The following is a 16,079-nucleotide window of genomic DNA, read 5'->3' on the forward strand; positions in this document are numbered from 1 at the left end:
AAATCATTAATAGCTTTAATTTTATTATAAAATTAATAGAATTTATTTAATTTATTTAATTTATTTAATTTATTTAATTTATTTAATTTATTTAATTTATTTAATTTATTTAATTTATTTAATTTATTTAATTTCTTATTATTTATTATAATTATTATAATATATAAAATCGAAATTATATTAAATTATATATTATAACTTTATTTAGTAAATATATAGGCTTATATATAGCTTATAATTATTTAAATTCGAGGCTTTTTAAAATTCCTTTTTTTTTTTTTTAGCTTTAAATTATTAAAAAACTTATTATATAATTTATAAGCCTATTAATATTCGATTTCCTTATTTTATTATAGTTATTATAATATATAATACTAGTAGGAATTAGACTATAACTAGCTAGATATATAAAATTAAAATTAGAAAATATAAGTCAAGATTATATATTATAACTTTATTTAACTAATATATAGGCCTATATATAACTTGTAATTATTTAGATTCGAGACTCTTTTAAGAATCTCTTTTCTTTTTTAGCTTTAAATTATTAAAATAGAAATAATTTAATTATATCTTTTAGATTTTAGATCTTATATATATAATATAATTTAAAGCTTATTTTTTTTAATTCTATAAAGAATTTAAATAATATCTATTTAATTAGTTTTTAATAAATATAAATATAATATACTATAGCTATTTCTATATTAGTTAACTAATATTAGAATAAAAGAAAGCCTTAGAATAATTAGATAAAAAAGCCCTAGACTAGCTAGATAATATAAGAAAGAAACTATAATAAAACAAAAACCTATATAAAGTATATTAGAATATAAAATATAACTTAATAGTAAAATAATAAGATTAAAAACATAAATAATAAAGTATAAATAGTATATAGTATAGAAAAGCTTAATTAATTAAATACCTAAAAGGAATTATTCTCTAGAACTATAAAAAAACCAGCTTTCTTATATAATTCCTATAAGTTATATATAAAAGGCTATAGTCTTTACTATATAACTAAAACCTTAAAATCACTAAAATAATATAATTTTTGGAAAGTATAGCTTACTATACTATAATAAGTAAATAAGCTAGTAATCTTATTATTAAAGAAAATATAAAAAAGCAAGTTCCAAAATAATTAAATAAATTAGAAAGTATTATAGTATAAAATATTACTAGTATATTACTAGAAAGTAAACTAAAGTCTTTTATTAAGTTTTCTAAAGAATTCGAGTATTTTATTAATACTTATAATAAAAGAAATACTTTCTTATAAAGAATAAAAAAAAGAAACCTATTTTATTAAAAATAAAGTTTCAAAAATTATTTTAAAACTTAAAAGCTTTATATAAAAAAATTATTAAGCTAATTCTAAAAACTTATAATATTTTTACCTATAGTAAAAACTATTATAATTAGCTAAAAGAAACCAAATATAATAGTAGAATTAATATAATAGTTAAAGGCTTAAAGTTTAAAGAATCTTATATATTAGAAAATACTAAGCTATAGAATAAAATAAAAAGAATATCTTAACTTTTAGTATTATTCTATTTAAGTAATTCCGGCTTAGCTTTATTTTATATCTATTTCCGATATTCTATCCTTAGTAGATTCTATTCTTATATTAATTATTATATTATTTCCCCTTAAAGAGAAATCTAAATACTCTTATTTAGGGAATTATTTAGCTATAATATAGAAAAGAAAAAAAAAGAGGAAATAATAGCTATTAACCCTATTCTATTTAATTTCTATAGCTTATTTATAATTAAAGTATAGTTTTAACTTTACTAGAATAACCCAGTTCCTAGTATATTCTGGCTAGTTTTTAGTATCTATTACTTGCATTATACTTATATTTATATTAATAATATAGTCTAGAAGTACTATATAAGCTATAGCTAATATTAGAACTATTATTATCGGGTAGTTTTCAAATAGAAATAGTAGATTAAATCCATTTATTAATATAGGCTTTAATATAATAGCTTACTTGCTTTTCTTTTTAGTTAGGATAGTAATATTTGGCTTAATTATACTGCTTCTAAGCTATTTAATTAACTTCTGGGCCTTCTTAAGCTTAATATATATATTCTTAAGTTATTCCTCTATTATAGAGACTTATATATTAAGGCCGGCTATTTAAGCTATTTTATTATTGAATTCCCGGGCCTTAAGCTATATAATTTTGGTTTTATAAAAGCTTCTAAAAGGTTTTCCAACTTCCTAAATAATATTATATACTAATTCATTAATATCTATAGGGTATTACTTCTTTAATTTGGCCTTTAGAATTATTTACTAGCTTTTAGTTTCAGACTAGTACTTTATATAATATCTACTACTTAGTACTATATATCTCCTAATTATAATAGATATCTTAATACTAGTTTAGCTACCTTTATTCTAGTTAGTATTTTATTTATTACTAGAAGTCTTTCTGTCTTTAGTCTTTTTATTATCGGAATTTTCGCTATTATCTAATGCCTTATATTTCTTAGATATACTAGCCTTACCTTTTTTAACTTTCTTGGTATTTGGCTTTATAAGATTAATAAGGAAGCCCTTATTAGTACTATTTATTCTGCCTATTAGACTATTAAACTTATTATTACTAGTAACTAAAGCCTCTATTTTATTATTCTTAGAATATTTTACTAAAATATTCTCTATAGTAATTTCAGGTATATTCTTAAGAATAGTATAGGCTATATTTTATATACTAACCTATTCTTAGATAAGGAAGTTGCTATTTTTATTTATAAAGGTAATTTAGCTAGTAGTTATATTAATAATAGTTATAGCTACTAAACTTGAGATATTACTACTATTACTTAAGTTATTCAGAATCTGGCAAATAGCCTTATTTAGTCCGGCTATAGATAATATATTACCGGGATTTCTTATCTGTTTTATCTTTATTAATAGTTCTATTAAGGTAGTAGTAATAATATAAATTATTAAGATTATAAAGATTAAAGTAATTAGGAAGATTTCCCTCGATTTTTAATAATATTTTGAACTAATACAAATAAGTATTTACTTTTAGCTTAGCTTTAAGAATTCACTTTTTTAGGCAATTTGCCTAGATAATAAAGCGTAATATAGTATAGTAAAGAAAGGTATTTTATTTAGATTTCTGGAAAAAAGAGTAAGTACTAATATAGTAGAATAAAGGAAATATACTAGAGTTTAGATAAAACCCGGAAAATATCTAGATTTTTCTTTTTTTTCTCTAATTACAGAAGTCTTATTATTAATGTTTATTATTATCTAGATAGTCTTTATTAAACTTATTCTTTTTAGTATACCGAATTCACTTATTTAGCTAGATAAAAGATCCTATTTTATCAGGGTTCTATTTATAGAATTTATATAGTTTAAATACTAAATTCTTAAAGTTTAATATAGGGTACTATTTATTATCTATATCCTATCTCTTCTATTTAACCTTATAGTAAAGCTTACTATAAAGTGTTTTAGAAGAAAGAATCTTCTTAATTTCCCATTCGAGTTTACTATTAACTTTAGTAGAACCAGGCTCTTTATTAGTTTAGCTAGATAATAGATTAGTAGAATTCCTATAAAGTCTATTTATATAGAAGATTAGCCAAATTATATATAATAAGAAAAAATCTAATTAATATAAATAGCTAACTATTTTATTAATCTTAAATAGTCTAGTAAAAAAATAGTCTAATTTATTAAATAGATAGTTTATTTTCTATATCTTTTTAATTATATAGACTATATCTCCTAAACCAAAATCCGGTTCTTACTATTTCTTATTAGTTTATTTGGCTTAATACTTCTAAACTATTACTATATATTCTCGGGTATAATTAATAGCAGTATTAATTCTCTTAGCTTACTATTATATTTCTTCCTAATTAAGTTTTTCTTTTAGTATTTTGAATTCTATTATTAGTAGTATTTAGTTAAAGTTTAGCCTGAGTTTATATTTATAATTAATTATTAAGGGAAATAAGCTAGTTAATTCATATAGGCAGGCGGTACTTATAGTATTAAATACCGGAAATAAATCTGCCTAATTATTCTGAAAATAATTAATAAAGAAGTAAAGTCAGGTATTAATAATCTAGTTAATAATTTCTATTTATTTATTAGTTTAGATATATTCTATAATTAAAAGCTTTAGCTTAGTTCTAGTTAATTTTAATAGTTTATTTATAAAATCTAAAATAAATTAGGGTTTTTAATTATTTATAATAATAAGAAGAGATTCTCGGAATTACTAGATATAGTAATAAAATAGGCTAGTAATAATTCTAGCTATAGTATTTTTAGTTATTAGTAGGCTTATATATTATTTAGATAATTAATTAACTATAATAAATATATTATTATATCTCTTATTTATAAAGCCAGAAATATAAAAATCTATAAATAAATTATCTCATATTCTTAAGGAAACTAGTAATAGATATAATAGGTCTAGTATTTTATTTTTTGGCTTATAAAACTTTTAATATTTATAGTAGTTTATTATAAAGCAATTAATATCTATAGAGAGAATAGGCTACTAGTAAAGTCTCTAAACTAGAATTTTTATCTTATTTTAACCGGGATATATAGTAGTTATTATATTATAGATTTATTATAAGAGCCTAGTTTATAGATTATTATATTTATCTAATATAATAAGTCTTTTATTATAAAGTATATAGCTATTTAATATTTCCTATAGATTCGTATTCTCTCGGGCTTTCCTGTATTTGTTTTCTAGAACTGGGTTTATCTAATTAGCTTATAAAACTTTAACTATAATAAATAGCTTATTTATTTTTTCTATCTTAATAGAAATATAAGCCATATCTATTATTTTAGTAAAAGCAAGAATTAGGTCTAATAAGATAACTTATCTAGTTCTTTTGGCTTTCTTAGCCTATTTCTGGGTTAGTATAAGCTTATCTTTTTAGAATAAGATATTAGTAATAGTATTATCTTTATCTAGCTAATAAGTAATCTAGTAATAGAATTATAATAGAAAACCTATTTATTAAATTTATTATTTATTTAAGAGCCTCTTAATACCAAAATACTCGAGAGCTTTATAATTAGTAATAATTAGAAAATTAGATAAGCTAATTAGTTCTATCTATTATTCCCGAAGTCCTTAGATAATAATAAGAAGTTCCTTATTATAAACTTTATAATAGCTTTTGGCTTCTTAAAAAGCCTTAGAATAAAATAAGACCAGATACTATTATCTATTCTCTAGGCTTTTTTAAAAGAATATACCTATAATAGCTAGATTTAAATAATTAGTTTCTAGGCAGGTTTCTCTATTATATTTAAAATAGAGAAATATAGGAATAGAAAAAAGCAAATCTTTAAGCTAATTAAAAACATCTAGCTAGATTTCGTTAAATATAAATTTTAGTAAAGTATTCTTTTTAGTTAGACGATTTAGGAAACGGAAAATATATCTATAGGCTTAAATAAACCTATAATAGAAGTTATAGAAACCTAAAAACAATTATACTTTTCTTTTTATTATAGGTTAGTACCAGTTTCGAATAATAGAGGTTTTAATAGAATTTACTTATATATTTTAATCCGAGATAATAAATCCTAAGAATATTATCTTAGAGACTTCAAATTTGTATTTATAAATATTAACTTATAATCCGGTATTCTAGAGCTTTTATAGAACTATTCTAATATATTATTAATATTTCTTCTTATTCTTAGAAAAGATTAATATATTATTAATATAAGCCAAGTAAAAGTCGTCTAAATAGTTTATTAGAATAGTATTAATATATTACTAGAAGGTTACTAGATTATTATAGAATTCAAATAATAGAACTACTAGTTTAAAGAATTCATATCTTATTCTAAAAGCTACTTATATTATAGAAGCTAGTTTTATACGAATTTAATTAAAAGTATATTAAATATCTAATTTAGTAAATACTAATAATTCGGCTAATTAGTTAAGAGTTTTAGTAATAAATAGCAGGAAATAATAGTTCTTTTTTATTATAGTATTTAGTTATTAATAATTAATATAGAATTATAGGCTATTATCTTTCTTTTTAATAAATAAAACTAGTAATAAGAAGAGGAATTCGAATAGCTTAATAAAACTCTTTTTTAGATTCTTAATAAGATACTCTCTTATTTTTTCAAGTTTACTAAAGTTTATCTTATAAAAATAAGCTATTTTTATTAAGGGATCTAGTTTATTAAAACAGAGCTTATAATTAAAGAATTAAAACTAGAGAAGCTTATCTACTACTTTCTTAGAGAATATTTTAGCTATATTATATAATTATATAGGAAGAAATATTCGGAGCTTTTAAAGTTTTTTAGAATTAAAAAATAGTATATTACCGAAAGTATTAGGTTTATTTATATCCAGGAAATATATTAGGTTACTAGTTTGAATATAGTATCTAGTAGGCTATAATATTAGTTATCTAATTACTATAAATAATAATAGATATTTCTTTGGTTTATAATTCTATTTCTCAAGTATATAGTTAATTTTATTAATAGTAACTAATCTAATTAAGTTACTAAGGTCTTTAGTACTTAATTAGAAAGTAGCTATTCTAATAAAATAGCAGAAATAGTCTAGTAGCTTAACTATTTCGAGAATATTAAGGTCTAGCTTTTCCTTTCTTATCTAGTATTCGGCTTTCCTTATAAGAAGGTCTTATAAAGAAATAAGAAATATATTCTTTTACTTCTCGGGTCTAGTTTTACTAGTTCTTTTTAGGATTCTAGTTAAAGTATTTTTAAAATAGTTATTTTTTTAATATTTCTTATTAAAATATCAGATTTTCTAAATAAGGTCTGGCTAATTTATCTTATAGTTCTCTAGCTAATAGAATTAATTCTATTAATAGTCTAGTAAAATATTATATTTTATTAGCTATTTTCTTCTCAGAATTATATTATAAGAGCTAAGATTAGTAATAAGCAGGTATTATTAAGTTTAGAAATACTAATTAATAGCTAGATCTATAGTAGCTAGATATTAAATAGCTTTACTAGGTTATTTATTAAAACCTTATAAGGAAATAGGGATTTTGAGTTTATATAAAGGCATTTATAATACTTTTATTAAGGGGCAAATATATTTTTAGTTAATTAAAATATATATATTTGTTTTAGTATTTACTAAATACTAGAAAATTATAGTTTTACTTTTCTAGTATATTTAATAATTAATAAGGAACTAGTTCCCGCTAATTAGCTAAGTAAGATCTATAGGTTCTTAGTAAAGTTCTTACTTTAGAAAGTTTATTTCTATATCTAGAGCTAGACTTTTCCCGATTTATTAATATTATATTTCTTATTAGATAATAAATAGGAATTAGTATCCTTATTATCTATTCCTGAATTATTAGCTTCCTCTAAATAATTCTCTTTAATAGATATAATCTTATTAAAATTAGAATAAGTACTTTTTATATATCTAGGCTTTCTATAACTATAATAATAAAGACTTTCTAGCTAGTCTAATTTCTTTTTAAATTCTCGGTAAATTACTTTTTTTTAGTTATAAAAATACCGGCTACTAAGATTAATTTATTAGATATAGGGTTACTATAGCTTCTTGAATTCTAATAGGCTTTCTAGCCCGAAGTAATATTTAATAGCAAATAGTTTCTACTAGTTATTTCTCCTAGAATTACTAATTTTTAATTAAAAGAAGCCTATTCTCTTATTTTATATACTACTTAGTAAAGTCCCTAGAAATATTAAACTTCTTATTACCTAAGCTCTTAAGTAGCTCGAGATTTATTTTATTTATTAAATTATTATATTAGTTATCTAGTAACTTCTCTAGTTTTATTATTAAATAAATAAACTTTACCTAGAATACTAGAAATAGCTTATTTCTTTATTTTAGATACTAGTATATTTTTTTTACTTCCTAGTACTTTATTTCTTTACTTTTACTATAAGCTTACTAGAGGATCTTAAAGATCTATTTAATAGTTAAAATCTATCTAACTAATTCAGGTTCTAGTTAATTATAAATAAAGTTATAGATATTTCTAGTAACTAGTTATATTATATAAGTAATTTTTAATAGTTTATTATTAAATTTAGAAAAGTTCTATATTAGTTTATTTCTTATATTAAATATCTAATTATTAATCTAGTAATTATTCTTATTTATAAATAGAGCAGAATTCTTAATTCTAATAAGCTATAGTTAATTACTATAGACTAAAAGCAAAAGAGAGCCTTAGTATTAGTCCCTAAATAGTTCTTCTAATAGTAATCTATAGTATTTCTAAATATTTGCCTATTTAGATTTCTATTTTATTATTTCTTCTTATATTAGTCTTTTTCTTATATAAAGTTAACTAGTAATTACCTCTAGCTTATTAACTTTTTTTATAAGTTAATTAATATATAAATGAAATTTCTAGTAATATTCTATTTATTTATTAGCTACTAGATAATATTTATTAATAAGGTTATCCTATATAAGTAATTTCCGCTAGACCTTATCTATTTTCGGAGTATTTATACTAATTTTGAGTTCTAAGTTAGCTAGCTATTCTTTAATATCTTCTTCTAAAATAGTATTATAATAGCTTTTCCGGTAATATAGGTTTATAATATTAAAGTCCGGCTTCTCCGTTTCATTATACTAGAGCCTCTTATCTAATATATCTATAATAGTAATACTTAGCCCCGGGCTATCTATAGTAGCTTTAGAAGAAATATTAGTTATAGAGATAAGTACTAAATAAGTTCTTCTTATTTAATATTAGTAAACTATAATTAATTATTATCTTATCTAGTTTTAAATTAGTAAACTAAAACCGACTATTATCTTTTCTTATTTTAAATTAGTAAACTACTACTAATTTTTCCTATACTAGAAAAAGAGGCCGGTTCTTTTATTCTTATTAGTATTAAGGAAATATTATCTACTCTAGTTAAGAATTAGGCTCTGAGATTAACCAGATTATAAAAAATAATATCTTTCTTCTTTTATATTAGTAGTAGACTAATTACTAGGAAAGGAATACTATCTACTCTAGTTAAGGGTCAGGCTCTGAGATTAATTAGATTATAGAGGATATTATACTTCTAGTTAATTTCTCTAGTTCTTTATAGTTTAAGGAGATTATTAAATATTAAAAGCAGTATTCTATCTTTGCTTTTTAAAGACAAATACGAGTTCTTTACTAGTAGTATTATATTGCTTCTATAGGCCGAGTTAAGTAAGCTTAGTATTATATAATAGCGGAATTAATATAATAGTTAAAAGCTTAAAGTTTAAAGAATCTTATATATTAGAAAATACTAAGCTATAGAATAAAGTAGAGAGAATGCCTTAGCCTTTAGTATTATTTCATTCAAGTAATTCCGGCTTAGCTTTATTTTATACCTGTTTCTAATATCCTGTTCTTAGTAGATTATGCCTTTATACTAGCTATTATAATATAAATAGGGCCCACTATTCTATTCTATTCTATTTATTTCTTATACTAATTATAAGTAAGCGGCCGGAATTAGATAAAATAGAATTAATAGTTATTATTTCTTCTTTCTTTTCTTTAGGGAAGAAATAATATAATAGCTAGTATAAGGATATAATCTACTAAGAATAGGATATCGGAAATAGATATAAAATGAAGCTAAGCAGGAATTACTTAGGTAGAATAATACTAAAGGTCGAGATATTTTCTCTACTTTATTTTATAGCTTAATATTTCTAATATATGAAATTCTTTAAACTTTAAGCCTTTAACTATTATATTAATTCCGCTATTATATATATTATAAATATAATTTAATTCTTTTCTTTATTACTTTTCTCTATCTTTATTATCTTCTTTACTACTTAAAATTCCTTTAATACTACTTATTATACTAGTAAAAATTAATATAGTAATTACGTATTATTTAATATACGTGACTTTTAAATAATAAATTAAATAGAAAAGAAATATATAGGGTTTATTTTAACTTCTACTTACTTTTTAAATATAATATAGCCTTTTAAAGTAAGTTTAAAGCTAATAATTAAGTTAAAGGGCTCTCTTATACGGATATATACTTATATATAACTTATTACTTAAATTACTTAAGTATATACTTAATAAGTATTAAGTAGAATATAAGTAGGATATATTTTGGCTAAGTAGTAGTATGGGCTCTAATAAGCTCAATAAGCAATAATTAGATAATTGCACTAATTTTTCGATAATTAATAATCAATTATTAATTATAATAATTATTGAACTAAGGCCTTAGTAATACTACAGGGCCACTACAGGGCCAATGCGCTATATTTATAGGCCTTATACTACCTTTTCTTTACTATAGCAGAATTCCGATTTAATAAAGGCAGTATAAGGCCTATAAATATAGCGTATTAGCCCTGTAGTGGCCCTATAGTACTACTAAGGCCCTGGACCCACTATTATTAATAGATTTAGTACTGTAGAGGCGGTCTAAGGCCTATAAATATAGCGTATTGGCCCTGTAGTGGCCCTGTAGTATTGCCAAGGCCCTGGGACCCACTATTATCGATGGAATTATCGATGGGCTCGCTTAATGGCTGGCTGGGCCCACTTTTATCGATGGAATTATCGATGGGCTCGCTTAATGGCTGGCTGGGCCCACTTTTATCGATGGAATTATCGATAACTGGATTAAATACTAGCTAGTCTACGTTATATAATAGACTATTAAATGGAAAGTTAAAAAGTCTAATAGTATAGTAATAATAGTCTACTTTTATACTAATCTTAATACTAATCGGTTTATAATTGAACTAGAAAGCGAGATGTTCATGTAATGGGGCTCGCTTAATGGCTGGCCCACTTTTATCGACGATAATTATCGATATCGATCGTTTATCGATCGCTTAGCCGATAACGATTACTAATCGATAATTTCGATCGATAATTTATCGGAGCCCACACTGCTGAGTAGAGTATAAGTAGGACCCACTACTCTACTCTACTCTACTCATTTGACACACTGGAGGCACCTCTCATCCAACAGCAAGTTGAAGAGAAACTTGACGAACTCAGAGACGGAGAATAAAGAACCGGCGTTTCTTTCGGGGATGATACTCGCGTTGGTAATATTTCGTTCTGGGTGGAGGAAGCGTGTCTCTTTGACTGGGATCTCACTGAAGCTCATGCTGCCGGTCTAGATAATCCCAAGTCAGATTTTTTGTAGAAGAGAAATAAAGCTTTTATCCTATCAAGGTAAACTAATAAGATCCAAATCAACGCCTTCGCCGCCTTTTCTTCGCTGGTTCTTGGCCAATCTCACAATCGTTCTGACCCTTTCCGCTAATTTCTTCATTTCCACTGCTTGACTTAGGCCCTATAGGCTGAGTCTGTGACCCTAGTTCTGCAGAAGACGTGGCTGCTTTGCCTGAGACATCTGTACTATTCAGCCGCTGCTCTTCAAGTTGTATAACAGTATTAATAATAGTTCGTTTCAGCGGCTCTCTCTTCCCAGCCGCCAGTAACTGTGCCATCTTCATCCTGTTTTTTATCTGTCTTCCATTCACTCTCTCCTGTGCTAGCTTGTCAAGGTCTTGCTCGGATAGTTCATGGGGTAGGGTTGAGACTTTCAGTAAATTGGACCAGATCTGCCGGCGCGATATCTCATCGAGGTCAGGGTAGTTGATTGAAAGGTGGATTCGGGATTTGACGGCCTCATCAATGTTTTCTGCGCGATTGGTTGTCATGAACATGAGGCCTTCGTAATACTCAATAGTGCGAAGGAATGCCGTGACGATGGAGTTGCGGTTGAGATCATCAGCTGAGCGTTTCTCTAGGAAAACATCACACTCATCCAGAAGTAAAATAGCTTTCCAGCGACTAACCAGCTCTAGGATTTTTTGGAGTTGCCTCTCAGGCCATACATAACGAGGACCAAGATCCGCGAAACTGATCGCGTGTAGCGGTACACGCATTTTCTCGGCCACTGCTTCCGCCGTTAAGGTCTTCCCGGTACCAGGAGGACCCGAGAGCAGAATGGTTATCCCCTTTCCTTTGCCTTGAATGATGTCGTCGAAGACCTGTTTGTTTGCCAGCTGCGATTCAGATAGGGCGAGGATAACCCCCTTTTGTGCGGGTGGCAGTACTAGGCTCTCAAACGCCTTGGCATTCCATTTGATCTCAGCGATTCGTTCCACAAAGAAATCGAGCCATTCTTTCTCCTTGAGCGCGTAGCCTCGGACTCGACTTCTACAAAGCATTTGGTAGTGTGGTGAGAGTTTCACCCGGGGTGGGTCGTCAGAGTTATGGCCATCCACCTCATCACCATTCAGTGATTGATACCCATTGAGATTGTCAACGTCTTTAGGTTTCCATTTTTTGACATGCCGAATTGGGTAGGGGCTATACCGGTTGAAGGAGTCCGTGTCTATAATGATTCGTCCGTCTATTTGCATTTTCTTCTCCTTGCCTCTATCATCCCAGGTAATTGCAATCCCATTATACCTGAGACTGTTTAGCGAGTTGATACTCATATACAGTTGCGTGTAGAACTTACCCTTTGTACTTGTATCCAGCAAGTTCCTCAAAAACTTTTCCACGCTCAGTCAGTTCCTTTTCAACCTTTTTCCTTTCTTCATGAAACTTTAGCGGGTAGATAGGAAGGTTGTGAATATTCCTCGTGCCCGGAAAGTAATGAATGTCATGAGGCTCCTCAACACGACCAAAGTGCGTGCCGCTCCAATCGACCCCGTCGCAGGAAATCCTGAGAAATTTCTGATCATCCTCCTCTTTATACTCAGTTCTGTCGACCTCAAATGCACAACATTCGCCTCTTCTGTCAAAGACGGCAATACAACCGGGCTGGAAGATCATCCAGAGATGGTCCCAAGTAACAACGCCGTTTTGGATGTAGTCATCGTATGCTTTGATGGAATCTTCAATTTCCCTCATCAAGAACTCCTGCAGCAAACGGACGTGTTCTGTAGTCTGTGGATCAAGATCTCTTCGCCGGTTGAGATTCAGTAATTGCTGCCATCGATGAATCAATGGTTTAAAAGGCGCCTCGAATATCAACCTCTTCATTTCGCAAGTGACGCCAGGGTAGTCCGAAAGAACGTGCTGCGCAAGAGCCCTTTGGAGCCAGGGACTCTGGATGACAATTGAATGAGCCTCCAGCTTCTTATCCGAGTCATTACTCTTTATGTGCCGCAGAATAATGGCAAACTTGGCACTTTCATCATTCTCTGCGGCTTCTACAATTTCCGGGGGGCAATCAGGAAGCCAGGTAAAGGTGTCATCCTTATCATCTGGGGATCGATAGATTTCCTTTATTTGACTGATAGAGCCCACAGAATGTGGGGCGCTGGTGGCCTTTGCAGTATCTGCTGTCACGGTATGGTTCGGATTGTTCTTCCTCGGCGATAGGATATCGATAGTGCTGGGAAGCGCACTTCCCCCAGTGCGGGTTTGGCCCAGCCTCGCTGTCACGTCCACCTCGAGAGGCTCATTTTCCGTCGCTTTCATGGTGCAATAGGGTAGATCGGTTGTTCTTGGTGCTTCCTGCTCGAGCTTGTAAAGTGAAAGGCACAAAATACAAGGAAAATCCAGAAATTTTGAGTCTATCGATCAGAAGTCCAATATTCTGCTTTAAAAGTCGGTCCCCACTGCAACCGTAACCGTCATCAGAGATACAATGGGAAAATGAATTCAGCCTCGGAGAATTCCCGGAGACTCAAGGCATCTATTTCACCTTCTTTCCTGTTAACTGCACGAGCTCCCTCGAGAAGGCGTCAGCGTGACGAAGTGCGCATTTGTATCACGTCAAATCTCCAATCATAGATAAAAGCAATCGTCTTGCATGCAAAGTATTGACACATTGAACCCACAGCCACCGCCCGATACGCGGCCCGATACTCGGCGATTTCTTCATTCTGTTTTTGTCGTGAGTAATTGGACAGTAGTAGGGCGCAAACCAAGCCACCATGCGGAGATGGGTCGAGACGACTTCCTAGAGCAGCAACTTGCATGCGTTTTGAAGCTGCTCCGGCACTTCCGCACACTCGCAGCCCTTACCAATCATTATATAAAACTATTACAGTAAAGAATCATAACAACTACAGTAAGAGGAATATACAGTGCTTAAGTCCTGATTGGCAAAAGACATCAAATCCCCCAAACCCTCGAACACTAATAACATTACGATTTTAAGGACATATTATTCTAATATTGAATACCACGACTCCTTGTATTAATAACTGTAATTGATATAAACACATCCAGTGTCAAGTTTTAACATGTCGGAAGTTTGTGTCTTGATCTGTATAGAGGGGAGGCACCCCTCCCTAAATGCTACGCTAATAACCCCAGAATATAGCTATGTACAATGATTTATAAGCACGTGGGAGGGAAATGGGTAAAGACATCTCATTTCGACGGGGGGCATAACAAGGGGGCTGAGCACAGTTTGACACCAGTCACACCCGATGGCTTCAATTTGGGGCCCTTGATTGGGTCGCAAACTATTTAGCAGAGCCTTGCCCGCAAGTTGCTGATTCTCACTATAGTAGCGAGTTGTGGATCGAGTTTACTCTTTCCTCGCTTTGTTAACAACTCAAATTCGAAGCTTCAGAATGACTGCCGAACACCCTGAAGTCCACTGTCCAAGGCATATCCAATTCCTGTTTCAACTGCATTGACTCGCGGAAACTTTTCCGGCTCCCATCATGAAACGAGATCGCGAAGACTCGGATGATGAACAACTGCAGAGTTCCCGAGTAAGGCTGGGTGGTGACAGTGGTCTGAATGACACTTCGGATGCCTCAAATTTAGATGAGAGCGATCAAAACAGGGACTTCACGAAACCTTCTGGGAAGAAGCATAGAGAGAAAACAACTGTGAGAGCGATCCCCACTCTTCCCGTCACAAAATTGTGTTGTTTTTGTACTAATGTCAGCAATACTAGATCAGCGTGTCATTAGCCGGTAGAGACGACTCGATCCACAATACAAAGGGAGAAACAATCTCAGACAAAGGAAAAAAGAAGAGTCTCCGGGCCGGGGAGTTCACCATTGCGTGGATCTGCGCCCTTCCAAAAGAAGCGATTCCAGCTGTCCTACTGCTGGACGAGGAATATGAACCTCTCTATGTGCCGGAAGATGATAATTCATATTATTTTGGCCGCATGGACAGGCACAAAATTGTTATCGCAACTCTCCCCAAAGGATCCTATGGAGAGATATCATCCGCTGGAGTTGCCCACAACATTGCACGAAGTTTCCCGTCAATCCGTCTTTGTCTTTTGGTCGGGATTGGAGCCGGAATCCCTAGTGAGGAGAACGATATCAGGCTGGGTGATGTCGTGATCAGTATCCCTTCCGGTAACCTTGGAGGCGTGGTACAGTTCGACTTCGGCACGGAATATGCGGATAGGCCCTTTCAACTAAAGGGTTCATTGAATAAGCCACCAGACGCCCTTGCAGCAGCCACATCAAGTTTTGAGATAAATGATCAAATGGGGAAGAGCAAGATTCCCCAACTTTTGGCACAGGCGCAAAAGAAGATGGTCAAGAATCCATCTCGTTACCGATATCCCGGAGTAGAGAAGGACCATCTCTTTCCCCCAAATTATCCGTGTAAGAGCGAAGGGAGAACATGCAGGGATTGCGACAAGAATCAAGTTGACCTGCGTCGAAGCGGGTACCGTTCATGTGTAGATCCAATTATTCACTACGGTATCATTGCTTCTGGCAGCAAGTTGATGAGGAACCCACTTCTACGAGACGAGCTTATGGAGAAGTACGGCGCCAAGTGCATTGAAATGGAGGCGGCCGGTATCATGAACAAGTTACCCTGCCTGGTCATCCGTGGAATCTGTGACTACGCGGATTCGCACAAGAATGATTTTTGGCAAGACTATGCGGCACTGGCGGCATCCGCTTGTGCAAGAGAGCTTCTTGGATTTGTGTCTCCAATATTGGTTATGAGCGAACGAAAGCTGGTCGATGCTCTGGAGCCAATCTTGAAAGAATGTCAGTGTTCCAGGGATGCATGAAACTGAATGCTAACAACAAGGTGCAGTACAAGAAGACGTCCGAGGAGTGA

General features: G+C 30.0%; 2 protein-coding genes across 2 annotated transcripts; one reads left to right on the top strand and one right to left on the bottom strand.

Annotated features, from left to right (window-relative positions):
* Positions 1 to 11,254: 11,254 nt before the first annotated feature.
* On the bottom strand, positions 11,255 to 13,502 carry K444DRAFT_601548 (P-loop containing nucleoside triphosphate hydrolase protein; the record flags this gene model as incomplete). Its single annotated transcript, XM_024878685.1, has 2 exons — positions 11,255 to 12,482; positions 12,535 to 13,502. 2 exons carry the CDS (start codon positions 13,500 to 13,502, stop codon positions 11,255 to 11,257), a joined length of 2,196 nt encoding a protein of 731 aa, XP_024728167.1.
* A 1,199-nt stretch (positions 13,503 to 14,701) lies between these two features.
* K444DRAFT_647501 (purine and uridine phosphorylase) lies at positions 14,702 to 16,079 on the top strand (the record flags this gene model as incomplete). Its single annotated transcript, XM_024885347.1, has 3 exons — positions 14,702 to 14,872; positions 15,040 to 15,954; positions 16,056 to 16,079. 3 exons carry the CDS (start codon positions 14,702 to 14,704, stop codon positions 16,077 to 16,079), a joined length of 1,110 nt encoding a protein of 369 aa, XP_024728168.1.

The sequence above is a fragment of the Hyaloscypha bicolor genome, assembly GCF_002865645.1.
Source record: "Hyaloscypha bicolor E unplaced genomic scaffold K444scaffold_182, whole genome shotgun sequence".
Classification (NCBI taxonomy): Eukaryota; Fungi; Ascomycota; class Leotiomycetes; order Helotiales; family Hyaloscyphaceae; genus Hyaloscypha; species Hyaloscypha bicolor.